General features: G+C 42.2%; 1 protein-coding gene across 2 annotated transcripts in view; it reads right to left on the bottom strand.

The window, feature by feature from the left end:
- Positions 1–1954: 1954 nt before the first annotated feature.
- F10 (coagulation factor X) overlaps positions 1955–18349 on the bottom strand; it is a 30015-nt gene continuing 13620 nt past the window's right edge. For both annotated transcript variants that reach the window (XM_073556858.1, XM_073556859.1), the window contains 4 exons: positions 14111–14242; positions 5567–5946; positions 3332–3449; positions 1955–3171 (listed from right to left, as the gene is read on the bottom strand). In XM_073556858.1, the coding sequence (XP_073412959.1) occupies positions 2624–3171; positions 3332–3449; positions 5567–5946; positions 14111–14242 (1178 nt within the window). In that variant the 3' untranslated portion in view covers positions 1955–2623. The remainder of the gene's footprint in view (positions 3172–3331; positions 3450–5566; positions 5947–14110; positions 14243–18349) is intronic.

Genomic DNA, 18349 nt, shown 5'->3' with positions numbered 1-18349 from the left:
CATACACTAGGCCCTGACATGTGCACAAACGGGAACAAACTCACGGTAACGTTGGGGACTTAGGTCCAGTTACGGAGGCCACCAATAGTCCGGTACGGTGGTGCACCCAGCTGTCTGGTAGATCCATGAAACATGGTCTTCTCCTAGCTTCAGGGTCCTGGAGGTTCTCCTGGAAACTGTAAATCCCTTTCTCGATCTCTTCGTGGCTTCTCAAAATAGCACAGGACAGTCACCTTTGCTACACCCGAAGGGTCTGTTCAATTTCACAAGTCCAATGCATCCCAGGCTGTGAGACATTTTTCACAGATACAAGCACAGCCGTTCTCAGCAGTAGCTTCCTTCTCTGTCTCTCACAGGCTCAACTCCTCCCCTCTTCAGTCTTGGGCAGTTCATAACACAGTCCTTTGCAGGAGGAGCAGGACATTCCATCACACCAAACAAGGGGGTGCTGTCTCTTAAAGTGGCAGCGCGCCTCTTACTGTCCATAACAGCACCACCCCGCTTACAATTGTAACCTTGAAATTGTTGGTATTTTTCCACAATTTGGGATCTCAAGTCCTCAGTTCTCTTCTCTTTCTGGTCTCCATGCTTAGTGTGGCACACACATATACACAAAGCAAAGACTGTATCAACTTCTCCCCTTTTATCTGGTTTCAGGTTTGATTTTTTATATTGCCCACATCTGTTGCTTGTTACTTGCCACAGTTGAGTTTGAATGAGCATCACATGTTTGAAACAAAGTTGGTTACCGACAATTTTGTCCAGCCCATATTTGGGGTTTTGTGTAAAGCTATGTTCAATTTACCTTTTTTCTCTGTTTTTCTGTGTTGTTCCAATACACACAAAGGAAATAAACATGTGTATTACAAATCATGTGATATTGCAATAATTTTCAGAGAGAAATGCTTCATTTTCTGGAAAAATTTCAAGGGTGTTATTACTTTTGGTTATGACTGTATATTGTGGTCTACATGTCTATATCACCTGCTAATGCTTCATTCTAAGAGATATACAGGTGTCTAACAATTGTAGGGTGAAGGTGTTATATCATATTGTAGAAATGGGGAACACGACTTACCGTATATACTCGCATATAAGCCGAGTTTTTTCAGCACATTTTTTGTGCTGAAAACGTCCCCCTCGGCTTATACACGAGTCATTGTTCCAAAGCCAGCGGGGATGGGGAGCGGCGGAGCAGCGGGTCATAGGAGCCAGGAGCTGGCTGCTGGGGCTGTAACTGTGCCCGCTGCTAAATAGAAATGAATATTCATTGCACCGGCAATCTCTTATAGCACACACAGTTACAGCTGCAGCCACCGGCTTCTAGCAGCTGTAAAAAAAAAACAAAAAACTTCCTACTTACCTTCCCGGCATGCCCTCGCAGCATCTTGTTCTGGCTTCCAGCAGCTCCTGCAGCCGAGCAATCATGTGTCCCCTATAGGCATGGAGAGAGGTGAATATTCATTACCTTAATGAGCGGGGACATGTGATCACTCAGCCGCAGGAGCTGCTGGAAGGCGGAGCAAGTTGCTGTGAGGACGCGCAGGGAAGGTAAGTATTTTTTTATGCTTTTCTCATGGGAGGCCATGCATACAAGGATAGGGATGAGGAACCATACATACAAGGATAGGGATGAGGAGCCATGCAAACCAGCACAGAGATGAGCCATGCAGACAAGGACGGGAAAAGGAGCCATGCATACAATGATAAGGATGAGGAGCCATGCATACAAGGATAGGGATGAGGAACCATGCATACCAGGATGGGGATGTGGGGAAATGCATACCCAGCTTATAATCGAGTCAATACATTTTCCCAGTTTTTCGTGGCAAAGTTAGGTGCCTCGGCTTATACTCGGGTCAGCTTATACGGGAGTATATATGGTATATTATTACTTACTTGTGATATCATTATCATCTGATATACAATGTGTACTAGCAAGAAGACAGATCACTAGCTTTAGCATTTAAACTTTATTAATATTGTACATACATCAGTATTACTGAATTGCCAGGATAATGAGAAAGATAACAATGATACATGCATATAAGTACTGAGAAACCACCATATTCCACAATCTGACATCATCACAATATCTATCACAGATTATACCTTGCTGCCTCACTACTGTATTAGATTTGCAACGAATTTTAGTATAAGAATTTTTGGGCTCATAATTAGTATCTGTGTAATAGGTACTTTCCATTACATATGTAAAGACTTACTAAACCTTGCTAATATATATATACAGTATATATATATATATATATATATATATATATATATACACACATATATTTGTTTAGGTCCTTGAATACAACGCAGAGCAGTGAATGTTCAAGTCCTGAGACTACACTGACAGAGCATATGCACAGAGGAACGTATGAATTCAGTAGACAGTCTATAGAAGTTTACTAAAGTTTTATCAAAGTTGTGCTACTCATTAAACTGTAAAGTACTGTAATCATTAAAATAGCTATAAACATATTTTAACTTTGCTTTTTGCAAGTCTGAACTTTCAAAGGACCTTTTGCGAATTTGTAACATCTTAAAATGTTATTTTATGGAGTATATTGGAAAAAGCTTCAATGGAGTCGAGTCGTTAGATGGGGTTTTCCTGAAATTACTGATGTTTTTTTAATACCCCTTTAAGCCATTTATTTAATCTGGAAACTTTTGTGTACACCCCATATTTTCCTTGTTGTGCACAACCTTCTCCCCAGCTAACAATCCCAGTTACAAAATACGTGTCCTTGTAAGGGGTGACATGGGGACCACCGCTGTCTCCTTGACATGCATCTTTCACATCTTTGTCATAGCCAGCACAAAACATATTTTCTGTAATGGCGAACCTACTGGATTCTTTGCATGTTTGCCTAGTAACATAGGGTACATTAAGCTTCTGAAGCTTTGTAGCCTGAGCTCCTCGCTCATGAAGACGTCCAAAGCCGCTCACCATTGCTTGCCTCTCATTCATCAGGACTTCTTCAGCAAAATCAGGATCAGGGAGGCATGCCGGAATGATGTTATCAGTGAAGTTAATGGCCTCTTTCAGCTTTACCACAGCTATATCAAAGTCATAGGTCAACCGGACGAATTTAGGGTGTGTAATGATCTTGTCCACCTTATGTATTGATTCAGCACCATCCTTCTTAAGTGTATTCATCTCTCCTGTAAAATTATACAAAATCCAGTTAGTATTGCCTGGTTGTAATACAAAGTAGAGTGTCCATCTGTTGTGTGTGGTATCACCGCTCAGTCCCATTCACATAAATGTCTTTGTAATCCGCTGAATCCCTTTAAATTTCAATGTATTCCCCAAAACACTCACCGACAATAACTTTGAAGTACTTTGTCTGATTCATGCAGTGAGCTGCTGTTAGGATAAACTGCTTGGACAGGATCGTTCCTCCACAGAATGGTTCATTATCTTCACTTAATAAAACAGCCTGCATTGATTTACCAGAATATATGTTAGATGTTTATGGGTTATAGAAATGATTATTAGTTTTGTTTTTTTTCATTTTTTTTTTTTATCCAAAGCGATTGTCCTAACCTTAATGTATATTAGACATATCATAGAAATCCCTCAGACCTATTGACTGAGAACCCTTAACGGTTATCCAATGTTAGGAAAAAATTCTAAGACATTAAAGAATCTCTCCCATCAAAGTTTATATCCTCTTAATATATTGCATCATATTATATGACACTGTGTACTTACAATTGCTCATTTTGCCCTTCTACCCAGCTAATTATTCTCTTTTCCAAGAGGTCTTTGACATCACGTGAATAAAAACTGACTATCTGTATCCTTCTAAGCTCTATGTAGAAACAGGTGGTCAGTTTTCCCTGCATGACTCATGAGTCACTGCAAAAATCCCTGGGGTGGGGAGGAGGGAGCTGCTGGGTCAGGAATTCAATAGGAAAATGATTTCTGCAGGGACAAGAGAGCTCCTGTTTCTACATTGAGCAGAGAAAAGAGATGAATTAACTTTGTAGAAAGGCAAAATGAGCAATTATAAGAACACTGTGCTATATAATATGATGAATAAAATATATTAAGAGAAAAAAAGCTTTGATGGGAGGAGTGCTTCTTTAATTATTAAAAAAAAGGTAACAAACAGAGGGATAGTCACTGGTGGATCCATAGCAGGCTGTTCCAGTGGTTTGTGTCATCTCCAGAATCAAATACCTTGCTGTCTGTGATTGACTACAGTAGTGAAATGTTTCTCTGATGACCTGTTATTCCCGTCAATTGACCGCTGAAGTCAATCATAGGCTTCAATGTTCTTGTGACATCCGTGTGGATCCATAGTCGATTAGCGATTGCTGCAGCTAATGGTGGGTGACTACAGGTGAGTATCCACACATCTATTAAATAATCGTCTAATTCTGTTTGTCTGTCTGTAACGGAAATCCCGCGTCACTGATTGGTCGCACCCGGCCGGCCACGACCAAGCAGTTACAGGTGCAGTCCGGCTGCGAATTGGCATGGAATTTGAACTACTCACACTACCGTCGGGAGATCGGCGGCGCTAGCCGCTGATCTCCAGATGGTTGCCGCGGGTCATCTCCTGCACGGATTTGACGCAATCAGTGATATTGGCGTGGAATTTAAAGGGGATCTGTCACCCTACCCCTGCACACTGCAGTACTTTACTCTGCCCTCAACAGGGCAGATAAAGTACGCATGTGCAGGAGCCGAGGGAGAAGCAAGGAGGATGACATCATCGTATGAAGATGGGAGGCGCCAGACAGGACTGTGACACCCACCGCACCCGCCCCCCGGTGAGTATAATCTAACGTGTTTTTCTTATTTTTCAGGTTTCATCGGGGGCTAATCTACAGCATTACAGAATGCTGTAGATAAGCCCCTGATAGCGGTGGCCCCAGCTTATGGGGCAAAAATGGGGTGTCAGATTCCCTTTAAATAAACTGCATACATTTTCTTGAATACCCGATGCGATAGAATCGGGCCACCATCTAGTTTAATTATATGCTGATTAAAGCTCTGCACAGGACTCCAAAGGTTGTGTACACATTGTTAAGGGGAATCTGTCATCAGTTTTTTTCTACTCCATCTGAGAGTAGCATGATGTAGAGACCCTGAATGCAGAGATGTATTACTTAATTTTCTGATTGCTGCAGTTTTGATTTTGATTAAATGACTGTTTTATCTCCTGCATATCTCCGAGTTCTCTGAATGCTGAGCTCCGTATAATCCCACCAACACCACTGAGTGACAGCTTTCTGTGTACACTATGCATAGGCAGAAAACTGCTAATGGTTTTGGTGGAGCTATACAGAGCTCATGAGTTTGGAGGACTACAGGGCAGCAGCTTTATTAGTCCTCTAGTGAAAATCTCTTGCTGATAAAACAGTGATTTTAACAGAACTACCACAAGCAGCAAAATAAAAGACATATTGCTGGAATCAGGGTCTATGCCTCTACATTATGGTGCTCTCAACTCAGATTAGGTAGTAAAACCTGGTGACATATTGCTTTAAATAGTTGTGTTGCATAAATATTTATTTAATCTGTTTCACATTGCTTATCACTAACCTGCCATGGGCATTCCCCAAATGTGCAGTCTTTTCCACCTACAATTCTCTCATTTGGGTTATCAAATGTCTCTGATTCATGCAAAGACAGTTCAGGAAGGACATCTTCATTGGGTGGTACCGAGTCAGGTTGGACATCTTCTTTGGGCGATGCAGAGTCAGGTTGGACATCTACCTTGGGTGGTACATATTCAGGTTGAACATTTTCCTTTGATGGTGCAAAGTCAGGTTGGACATTTTCATTGAGTGGTGCAGAGTCACTAGGACTGCTAGTAGGGATGCTAATCTTAGAACGATCTATATAGTTTTTGCGATTTTCTTTTTCTTCAGGTGCTGACCTCTTAGCTCTGAAGGCAGTTCTCTTGCCGCAGGGATATGGTTCTGTAACACGCAGTCAAGGTTTATAAAATTAAAGAAATGCACAAATGGGAATATTCACTGAATTTCACGTCACAGTTATTCTAGTAGTTCACAGCTAGAGCAGGAGAGAATACATTTACACATAATGTATTTTTATGTGCTTTTAATAGTGGCTATAAGGGTTGCCTCTGTTAGGACATATTGAGCTACAAAATAAACGGTTGTCAGAAGGGAGCATCGAGATAGAATTCATTGAAATAATGGATACATTGGAAACATATTAATTCCAACTGGGGCCCTGTAATACAGATATACAATTTTGGTACTTTTGTTCTGCTACAAAGCATCTAAAATAAGAAATGCAGAAACCTTGCAATTCATTTTTCTAAAAATATAAAATACAGTTTTCTATATACTGTGCCAATAAAGCTTTATGTAAATTCATGGCTATAAATTACAAGTAAATAGTTTATTACTTTACTCCTCTTTATTTCCTTGATTCTAAGAGCAAAATAGGAGGCAAAGGGAAAGGAATGGTACATACAGTTGTGGCCAAAAGTATTGACACCCCTGCAATTTTCAGATAATACTCAGTTTCTTCCTGAAAATGATTGTAAACACAAAATCCTTGGTATTATTATCTTCATTTAATTTGTCTTAAATGAAAAAACACAAAAGAGAATGAAGCAAAATAACTGCGACCAACCGCTTCCGGTAACCATCAATGAGTTTCTTACAATGCTCAACTGGAATTTTAGACCATTCTTCTTTGGCAAACTGCTCCAGGTCCCTGATATTAGAAGGGTGCCTTCTCCAAACTGCCATTTTTAGATCTCTCCACAGGTGTTCTATGGGATTCAGGTCTGGACTCATTGCTGGCCACCTTAGAAGTCTCCAGTGCTTTCTCTCAAACCATTTTCTTGTGCTTTATCAAGTGTGTTTTGGGTCATTGTCTGTTATGAATGAGTCACCGAAGGAGGAAAAAACAAAAATACAAGCTAAGTCCAGAAAACCGGAGAGGTTGGTAGCTATCGGATTGCAGACCCCTGATCCTATCCACAACAACTAACAGTAGCCGTGGGGGGTTCCTACGATGCCCTAGACCCCTCGATCACAGCCGGAGAACTAAATAGGCCTAAAGAAAGAAAGAGGAAATCTAAACTGCCCCAGAGCAGACCCCAAAGCAAAAGGCAGCCCCCAACAAATAATGACGGTGAAGCAAGATGAAAACACTAACACAGATAGAAAGATAGGTTGAGCAAACGATGGGGCCCAAGCTAACTAATAAGGACAGGATAGAAAAGCTGCTGTCTGCAATCCGTAAAAACCCTACCAAAAAAGTCCCAACCGTCTGATAGGATAAACAGGCCCTGAAGTCACTAGGACTTCAAAAAGACTATATCAGCACTCAGGTAAATTCTGAAGACAGAGCAAAGAGACAAACTGATCAGAGACAAAAATGGAACTAAGCACACCCTCGACCGGGGATGGCTGAACACCAAAAAACAAGGTAAACAAAACAGAAGTAATAAGTTCAATAGCAGAGCAAAAACTTATCTTTGGGAAGCAGGAATCAGACTGGTCTCCAAGAATCCAGCAGAGAAATCACCAGCGATTCAGAAGGGCGTCGGCTGCATTATATCCAGTCAGAATTTCCTGTTACCCAGTCATCATCTACCAGATCAGGTGTTTGGTAACCAGCCTCACTACCTTCCTTCACCAGAAGAGTGAGTTCATCAGACATTGACGGTGAAGGGGAAAATGAACTCACAACAATTGTCCTGCTGGAAGACCCATGACCTCTGAGGGAGACCCAGCTTTCTCACACTGGGCCCTACATTATGCTGCAAAATTTGTTGGTAGTCTTCAGACTTCATAATGCCATGCACACGGTCAAGCAGTCCAGTGCCAGAGGCAGCAAAGCAACCCCAAAACATCAGGGAACCTCTGCCATGTTTGACTGTAGGGACCGTGTTCTTTTCTTTGAATGCCTCTTTTTTTCTCCTGTAAACTCTATGTTGATGCCTTTGCCCAAAAAGCTCTACTTTTGTCTCATCTGACTAGAGAACATTCTTCCGAAACGTTTTAGGCTTTTTCAGGTAAGTTTTGGCAAACTCCAGCCTGGCTTTTTTATGTCTCGGGGTAAGAAGTGGGGTCTTCCAGGGTCTCCTACCATACAGTCCCTTTTCATTCAGACGCCGACGGATAGTACGGGTTGACACTGTTGTACCCTCGGACTGCAGGGCAGCTTGAACTTGTTTGGATGTTAGTCGAGGTTCTTTATCCAACATCCACACAATCTTGCGTTGAAATCTCTTGTCAATTTTTCTTTTCCATCCACATCTAGGGAGGTTAGCCACAGTGCCATGGGCTTTAAACTTCTTGATGACACTGCGCACGCTAGACACAGGAACATTCAGGGGTTTGGAGATGGACTTGTAGCCTTGAGATTGCTTATGCTTCCTTACAATTTGGTTTCTCAAGTCCTCAGACAGTTCTTTGGTCTTCTTTCTTTTCTCCATGCTCAATGTGGTACACACAAGGACACAGGACAGAGGTTGAGTCAACTTTAATCCATGTCAACTGGCTGCAAGTGTGATTTAGTTATTGCAAACACCTGTTAGGTGCCACAGGTAAGGTACAGGTGCTGTTAATTACACAAATTAGAGAAGCATCACATGATTTTTCGAACAGTGCAAATACTTTTGTCCACCCTCTTTTTTATGTTTGGTGTGGAATTATATCCAATTTGGCTTTAGGACAATTCTTTTTGTGTTTTTTTCATTTAAGAAAAATTAAATGAAGATAATAATACCAAAGAATTTGTGTTTGCAATCATTTTCAGGAAGAAACTGAGTATTATCTGACAAAATTGCAGGGGTGTGAATACTTTTGGCCACAACTGTAAGTACAGATTATGTATGTTCATGGTCAAATACATGAGGGTGAATCATAGGTGCAACAAATCCTTAAAGAAGTTGTCCACTACTTGGACAACTCCCTCTCATACCCCGCACTTGGCCCCAATAAAATAAAAAAGCTTAGACTCACCTCCTGTGCTGGCGCTGTTCCAGCAGTGTTGGCACAGGCTGTCGTGAGGTTGTTATGACACGTGAGCCAGGCGGCCAATCAGCACTGGCCTCACTGGCCCCGCCTTCTGTCAAATTGAACATGAAGAGTAAGTCTTAGATCAGCTGCAGCCCAGACTTCCACTTTATGTACAATTCAACAGGAGGCGGGGACAGTGATGCTATCGCTGATTGGGCGCCAGGCCCCTGGGATCGTGAGTGCTGACATCGCCGGAATGGTGGCGGTACGGGAGATGAATACAAGCTTTTTTGTTTCATTGGCGTCAAGACTGTGGTATGAGAAAGGGTTGGTTGTCCTAGTAGCGCATAACCCCTTTAATCCTTTTATCTTGGTATTAAATATTAGTAACAAATGCAGCAATTCATCCTCCGAAGCCCAGAATATAGCCACTGCCATGAACACTGAATGGTTAAAGTGGTTTACCCATGAGCAAAGTAGATTTTAATCAATAGATCTTGGAATAATAATTTCCAAAATTAGATGTGTTTAAATAAAATATTCCTGTGCTGATAATCTTATAAATGTGCCCCTGCTGTGTACTGTGTAATGGCCATGTCTGACCGTACAGGGACATGGTCTGATCATACCACATCTCCTGTGTGGGGGGGGAAGCAAAAGAAAGTATACTAACATTACAACTGGGATCACAGCTGATTCTTTCTGTCAGGCAAAACATTTCCCTGATTGTTTTAAAGCAATATTATCTCAAAGAAAGAATCAGCTGTGAAACCTGCTGAAAAGTCTTTATACTCTGTTGCATTCTCCCCTTCACATGAGAAGTGGTATGATCAGACCATGTCCCTGTATGGTCAGACACAGCCATTACACAGTACACAGCAGGGGCACATTTACAGTTGTGGCCAAAAGTATTGACACACCTGTATTTTTGTCAGATAATACTCAGTTTCTTCCTGAAAATGTTTGCAAACACAAATTCTTTGGTATTATCTTCATTTAATTTCTCTTAAATGAAAAACACAAAAGAGAATGAAGCAAAAAGCAAAACATTGATCATTTCACACAAAACTCCAAAAATGGGCCAGACAAAAGTATTGGCACCTCAGCCTAATACTTGGTTGCACAACCTTTAGCCAAAATAACTGCGACCAACCGCTTCCGGTAACCATCAATGAGTTTCTTACAATGCTCTGCTGGAATTTTAGACCATTCTTCTTTGGCAAACTGCTCCAGGTCCCTGACATTAGAAGGGTGCCTTCTCCAAACTGCCATTTTTAGATCTCTCCACAGGTGTTCTATGGGATTCAGGTCTGGACTCATTGCTGGCCACCTTAGAAGTCTCCAGTGCTTTCTGTCAAACCATTTTCTAGTGCTTTTTGAAGTGTATTTTGGATCATTGTCCTGCTGGAAGACCCATGACCTCTGAGGGAGACCCAGCTTTCTCACACTGGGCCCTACATTATGCTGCAAAAGAAGTAGGGTCTTCCGGGGTCTCCTACCATACAGTCCCTTTTCATTCAGACGCCGACGGATAGTACGGGCTGACACTGTTGTACCCTCGGACTGCAGGGCAGCTTGAACTTGTTTTGATGTTAGTTGAGGTTCTTTATCCAAAATCCGCACAATCTTGCGCTGAAATCTCTTGTCAATTTGTCTTTTCCGTCCACATCTAGGGAGGTTAGCCACAGTGCCATGGGCTTTAAACTTCTTGATGACACTGCGCACGCTAGACACAGGAACATTCAGGTCTTTGGAGATGGACTTGTAGCCTTGAGATTGCTTATGCTTCCTCACAATTTGGTTTCTCAAGTCCTCAGACAGTTCTTTGGTCTTCTTTCTTTTCTCCATGCTCAATGTGGTACACACAAGGACACAGGACAGAGGTTGAGTCAACTTTAATCCATGTCAACTGGCTGCAAGTGTGATTTAGTTATTGCCAACACCTGTTAGGTGCCACAGGTAAGTTACAGGTGCTATTAATTACACAAATTAGAGAAGCATCACATGATTTTTCTAACAGTGCCAATACTTTTGTCCACCCTCTTTATGTTTGGTGTGGAATTATATCCAATTTGGCTTTAGGACAATTCTTTTTGTGTTTTTTTCATTTAAGAAAAATTAAATGAAGATAATAATACCAAAGAATTTGTGTTTGCAATCATTTTCAGGAAGAAACTGAGTATTATCTGACAAAATTGCAGGGGTGTCAATACTTTTGGCCACAACTGTAAGTACAGATTATGTATGTTCATGGTCAAATACATGAGGGTGAATCATAGGTGCAACAAATCCTTAAAGAAGTTGTCCACTACTTGGACAACTCCCTCTCATACCCCGCACTTGGCCCCAATAAAATGAAAAATCTTAAACTCACCTCCTGTGCTGGCGCTGTTCCAGCAGTGTTGGCACAGGCTGTCGTGAGGTTGTTATGACACGTGAGCCAGGCGGCCAATCAGCACTGGCCTCACTGGCCCCGCCTTCTGTCAAATTGAACATGAAGAGTAAGTCTTAGATCAGCTTCAGCCCAGACTTCCACTTTATGTACAATTCAACAGGAGGCGGGGACAGTGATGCTATCGCTGATTGGGCGCCAGGCCCCTGGGATCGTGAGTGCTGACATCGCCGGAATGGTGGCGGTACGGGAGATGAATACAAGCTTTTTTGTTTCATTGGCGTCAAGACTGTGGTATGAGAAAGGGTTGGTTGTCCTAGTAGCGCATAACCCCTTTAATCCTTTTATCTTGGTATTAAATATTAGTAACAAATGCAGCAATTCATCCTCCGAAGCCCAGAATATAGCCACTGCCATGAACACTGAATGGTTAAAGTGGTTTACCCATGAGCAAAGTAGATTTTAATCAATAGATCTTGGAATAATAATTTCCAAAATTAGATGTGTTTAAATAAAATATTCCTGTGCTGATAATCTTATAAATGTGCCCCTGCTGTGTACTGTGTAATGGCCGTGTCTGACCGTACAGGGACATGGTCTGATCATACCACATCTCCTGTGTGGGGGGGAAGCAAAACAAAGTATACTAACATTACAACTGGGATCACAGCTGATTCTTTCTGTCAGGCAAAACATTTCCCTGATTGTTTTAAAGCAATATTATCTCAAAGAAAGCATCAGCTGTGAAACCTGCTGAAAAGTCTTTATACTCTGTTGCATTCTCCCCTTCACATGAGAAGTGGTATGATCAGACCATGTCCCTGTATGGTCAGACACAGCCATTACACAGTACACAGCAGGGGCACATTTACAGTTGTGGCCAAAAGTATTGACACACCTGTATTTTTGTCAGATAATACTCAGTTTCTTCCTGAAAATGTTTGCAAACACAAATTCTTTGGTATTATCTTCATTTAATTTCTCTTAAATGAAAAACACAAAAGAGAATGAAGCAAAAAGCAAAACATTGATCATTTCACACAAAACTCCAAAAATGGGCCAGACAAAAGTATTGGCACCTCAGCCTAATACTTGGTTGCACAACCTTTAGCCAAAATAACTGCGACCAACCGCTTCCGGTAACCATCAATGAGTTTCTTACAATGCTCTGCTGGAATTTTAGACCATTCTTCTTTGGCAAACTGCTCCAGGTCCCTGACATTAGAAGGGTGCCTTCTCCAAACTGCCATTTTTAGATCTCTCCACAGGTGTTCTATGGGATTCAGGTCTGGACTCATTGCTGGCCACCTTAGAAGTCTCCAGTGCTTTCTGTCAAACCATTTTCTAGTGCTTTTTGAAGTGTGTTTTGGATCATTGTCCTGCTGGAAGACCCATGACCTCTGAGGGAGACCCAGCTTTCTCACACTGGGCCCTACATTATGCTGCAAAAGAAGTAGGGTCTTCCGGGGTCTCCTACCATACAGTCCCTTTTCATTCAGACGCCGACGGATAGTACGGGCTGACACTGTTGTACCCTCGGACTGCAGGGCAGCTTGAACTTGTTTTGATGTTAGTTGAGGTTCTTTATCCAAAATCCGCACAATCTTGCGTTGAAATCTCTTGTCAATTTGTCTTTTCCGTCCACATCTAGGGAGGTTAGCCACAGTGCCATGGGCTTTAAACTTCTTGATGACACTGCGCACGCTAGACACAGGAACATTCAGGTCTTTGGAGATGGACTTGTAGCCTTGAGATTGCTTATGCTTCCTCACAATTTGGTTTCTCAAGTCCTCAGACAGTTCTTTGGTCTTCTTTCTTTTCTCCATGCTCAATGTGGTACACACAAGGGCACAGGACAGAGGTTGAGTCAACTTTAATCCATGTAAACTGGCTGCAAGTGTGATTTAGTTATTGCCAACACCTGTTAGGTGCCACAGGTAAGTTACAGGTGCTATTAATTACACAAATTAGAGAAGCATCACATGATTTTTCTAACAGTGCCAATACTTTTGTCCACCCTCTTTATGTTTGGTGTGGAATGATATCCAATTTGGCTTTAGGACAATTCTTTTTGTGTTTTTTAATTTAAGACAAATTAAATGAAGATAATACCACCAAAGAATTTGTGTTTGCAATCATTTTCAGGAAGAAACTGAGTATTATCTGACAGAATTGCAGGGGTGTCAATACTTTTGACCACAACTGTAGATGAGATCTAGCTCAAGACAGAGTAAAAAATTCCAGACTAAAATGCACCGATAAGCATGTAGCACCTACGCGTAGACGCACCAGTGACGTGTAGGTGCTACATGCTGATCGGTGCATTTTTTCCTGATGTTGTCACTATTTTAACGCACTTCAATAAAGTCTGGACTTTTTTACTCAGCTTTTTCCATCTTACTCCGTCTTCTTCTAAAACCTTACTCAATAATGTTCAGCAGGGTAACTGAAAGACCCTTTTTTCTTTCACCTGTAGCTACCATAAAAAAATTCTGTGTAAAAAGAGGAATCAGCCTTTTTTTCTAGAAACACCATTACATTTAATTTTGGAATAGGGTAAAGTTGCAGTACCAGACACAACCCAAAAACAATGGTGGTGCTGGTTCTAAAAATAAGCAGCCCATTTTTTTCTATTCCTATACAACCCCTTTAGGTTATAAAATGACTATTAACTTATTGAGGGTAGAATAAAGAAATGCATTTACAGTTCAAATTTAGAAAGTGAGTAAGACTGACATCTCTTACCACTTGAGACACAGGATTTTCCATCGTCGCCTAACTTATATCCAGTGGTACAAGAACAGACAACATCTCGGTTATCCACCTTGCAGTACTGCTCACAGCCGCCATTGTTCAGACTGCACCTCTTTATTACAACTGGAAACAAAATAAATGTAAGAGTGAACAATATTATTACCATTTCCGTATAGCTGCCCTCATCCAGGTATATATATGTTCTTGGGCAGCATAGCTGATCCATCGATTAGTGTAAAGCATGTTTGCTCAGATAGCCATGTTCCGCTTAACCCAATGACAACTTCCTTGCATTTAACCTTCTAGTCACAGAATGGCTACCAAGCAGTAGGACTCATGGGTCAGTCACGATTTTACAAGTGAGATTCAGAAATTTTCTTTATTAACTTGAAAAATGGTGTAAAAAAATCTAGATATGTACCGTAAATAATGTTTCCATAGTTCCACAAACGTATATTCATATATGCATAACGTATCCCTATTTTTCAGATTATAAGACGCACTTTTATCCTCCAAAAATGTGGAGGAAAATGGGGGGGTGTCTTATAGTCCGGATGTACCGATTCTAGCTGTGGTGGGGAGGTGGTGGAGAGGCATCGGCAGAGCAGCGGGTCACAGGAGGCTGGAGCCAGCGGCTGCTGCTAACTCCTGTGCCCGCTGCTAAAGAGAAATGAATAATCACTGCATTCCACGCCCATGGGCGTGGTCAGTTCAATGTAAAATCCACTTTGCCGTTCACATGATGCGTTGGAGTGTTTTTGTGATGAGATTTTGAAAAACAGCAGAAAAAAAAAATAAGTCATACGTATGTCATTTCCTTGAGGCATATTCCTCTTGGTAAAAAAAAACCACTTCAAAAACGTCTTTAAGGGTATGGGCACATGTCGTTTTCAGGTAGGTACGCTCTGTAACTTGCCAGAAAAATCACTATATGAATTCTAAAAAGAATGAAAATATCCATTACTAGGTAAAAAAAGACTTGTTATACGTTCGGGCTTTTGAGCTCCTTTTAACTGTTTGAGGAGTCAAAAGCAATGAAAAGTGGTTAGAAGAAGTGACCTTACCACTCTTCAAGTGGCTTCTGCTTGGAAACCATCTACTATTGTATACACAATGTTAAAATAATTAAAATAAAAAAAAAAAAAAAAAAAGAGGCAGCATAGCCACTGCAAAAAGACTACATGACAGACATTCAAAAGTTATGTTTCAGGAAAAAACATTGACAACGCTTTTCAGAAGCAATTTTCTCTAGCAAAAGAATGTAGGTACGCCGGCATTTAAAACTTACTGTCTGCACATACCCTTAAACTGCTTCAGGAAACAATTTAGAGGAAAAAACAAAAGCCTCCAATTAAAAATAAAAAGGAGCGTTTCATTAAGTGGTTTCTCGTCAAATATTTTAACTTCCAAAAATCGCCGCATGAACACAATCTTAAAGTAGGCACATTATTATCACTGATGTAGACTAACAACAACTTTTTATTAATTAATATTATCAAATAATTGATTGTCAAATGCAAACTGTATAGAAACTTTAGTAAATAATTCTTATCCCAAAGAGTGACAAGTGTGGCAACAATGTAGCAGGAAATCAGCACATCATAATAGTACACGACAGGAATGAACTATGCTCATCCCACACTGTGATATAAGGTAAAGTGTAAAGTTCAATGATCCATACAACTTCCCATAAATTGGCAGGTGAATACGCTATGTGCAAAATTATTAAGCAAGTGAATACTTTGACGATTTCATCATTTTGATGCAGATTTTCCAATTCCAAGCTGTATAAACTTGAATGGTTATTGGATGAAGCAGATCAGTTGATGTGTAATTGTGTAATGAGGGAGGGTGTGACCTAAGGAAATCAATATCCTTTTGTAAAGTAGCGCTGTCATTCAAGTAGGGGATACTCGCTTAGCAGCCACAAAACCAGATCTGGCAGGGGTTTTCCATAAAACAATTATAGTCCATGCGGTTAATTAGGCATCATAAACCCACAGCAGTAACATAAATTTCATAGATAGAGCATAGCGTCCATGACAGAGTTCAGCTCTGTAATCCCTGTGGCCACACAGGTTATGCATACACAGGCTCTTCAGCCTCAGTTATCTCACCCATCAAGGTTCACTCATGGTTCCTTCACCATGTTGCAGATGTCCATTCCCTCCAGGGAATTACCAGGCACGTTCAGCCATTACACACAGCGTTCACTTGCTGTCAGAAGGCAGCCCCATCTCTCTCAGACGGGACCTTCCAAAACAGACCAACCAGGTCCCTGCATTCACCCCTTGTGACCTACCCTGGCCACCTTATATGGTCCATAGCCACGCCCACCGTGTCACATGGCTATGACCTCATCGCAGGTCCTTTACCACTCATATACACTTTACATTAGCATTCTTAAACACACCCCCTGGGTGGGTTTGTAGGCAACTGGTTCCGTCCATCTCCCCAGCTACCTGGAGACTTCTCCCTGACACATTGAAACAGCACCTCAGCAGTATCACTGCTGATCACACACATAAGTCTCCATCTCAAGGCCACCCACCTTGAGATACAAAACGGTCATTCAGGATTCTGCCATTCATCCTCTCTCCTAGGACATCCAGACAGAACCCCTAGCGGACACAGTGGTCACTACACCACAGAACTCCCCCCTCTGTTCAAACTTGTAGGGTTGAACACACAACATTACACCAGGATATCGAGACCGGGCACTCATTACACCTTGTCCCACAGGTCGAGAGAACCGTCTCCGTCCGTCATACGGCCTCATCTCTACGTTAGGCCTCCCCCGCCCCCAGCATTCAGAATACCGGTCGTTGTCTTTGACCCTCCAGTCACGGTCTGTCTGCGTCATCAGACACTGTTTAGTCATCACATGCCTCTCCTTGTCTGTTCCGTTCCCCGACCAGCTCCCCTGGTTGGTACGGTCATAAGTCTTAGTTAAGCCTACTGTCTGGCCTGAGTCTGACTCATTCAGCATCTCACAGGAACTACGATCTCTCAGCTGCGTCCTGCCAGTCGAACTACCACTTGCTGACATTCTTCGGGCATTTGCCATGTCATTTCTTGGAGGAACCGTTCAGGTCCTTACATCTTGGGTCGAAGGTGGCCGCCACCTGGTGTTCTGTACCTCTTTATTGATTCGCTGACGGTCCAGCCTCAACTGCTCAATCTCTTGCAGGTACCCCACTCGATACTCCAAGAGCAAGAGCCAACCACCATGATGGGAATCCTACCCTCTCCACTGGATACCTGGTCTTCATCATCAGGAGGGATCCTCACCCTCATCACACCGGAAATATTCACAAGGTCTTGCATTACCTTCCCGAATATTCCAATCATTCTCCCAATCAGACCTTTGGGTACGGAATCACATCTTTCCGCAAACCCAGCTGATCCATAGCCTCCCTTGCTAACTCTTGGTGTCGAGCAGCTTTCATATTACTCCGCCTAACCAGCTGTTTGGCATGAAGACATTGCAGATGCATTTCTTTCAGGACAGCTACTCGGTTTGATGTATCTTCTCTGGCTGATATTATCACCAACTGCTGAGTCTCAGGTGCCCAGTGCACCTTACACGCTTTGACCACCTCTTTGAAAGCCTCATGCACACTTTCCTCAGCACAGGCTTCTTGCATGTCTTCGGGTACCTCGATCACAGATTTGAAGGTTGTGGTCTTGTTCTTTTCCTGGCCAGGAGGCTCTGGCTTTACCACAGACACTTCCCTCACTACAGTTGACCCGACCGGGTGACTGTCTACTTCAGCTCTTTGCTCCCGCAGAAAACCTCTTGCAGTTTCTTTGAGCTCCAAGACTTCTTTCTCGAGCTCCTCGACCCTGTTCTCGGCCAGTTGTCTCAGGACTCTTTCTCGTTTGACATGTTCTTCCATTTCTTCCCTAAGTGTCTTGTTCACGTTTTGGCACGTTGACAGGTGACTTCTGAGCTCAGAGACTTCTTTCTCTAGCCCTTCTATTCTGTGCTCTCTTTCTCTCTCAGTGCCACAGTCACCCCCAGAGTCTGAGTCACCCCGGCCTGTCGAGTAATCCTTCCAGTTACCCACTAACCGTGTGAATACTTCAGCCGTCTTATCAATCAGGTCACCGTCAGTCCTGTCACAAAACATCAGATCTGTTCGTTGGGCACACATACCCATTCGTCCGGTCACATCTACCTCTGACCTGTCCACATTACGAGCAGTCACCATCTCAATATCTGTTAGC

Source organism: Dendrobates tinctorius, unplaced genomic scaffold (genome assembly GCF_039654945.1).
Source record: "Dendrobates tinctorius isolate UK_male_01 unplaced genomic scaffold, ASM3965494v1 ptg000240l, whole genome shotgun sequence".
Taxonomy (NCBI): Eukaryota; Metazoa; Chordata; class Amphibia; order Anura; family Dendrobatidae; genus Dendrobates; species Dendrobates tinctorius.
Note: the sequence above shows the minus strand (reverse complement) of the source record. Positions and strands in the feature narration are given on the sequence as shown.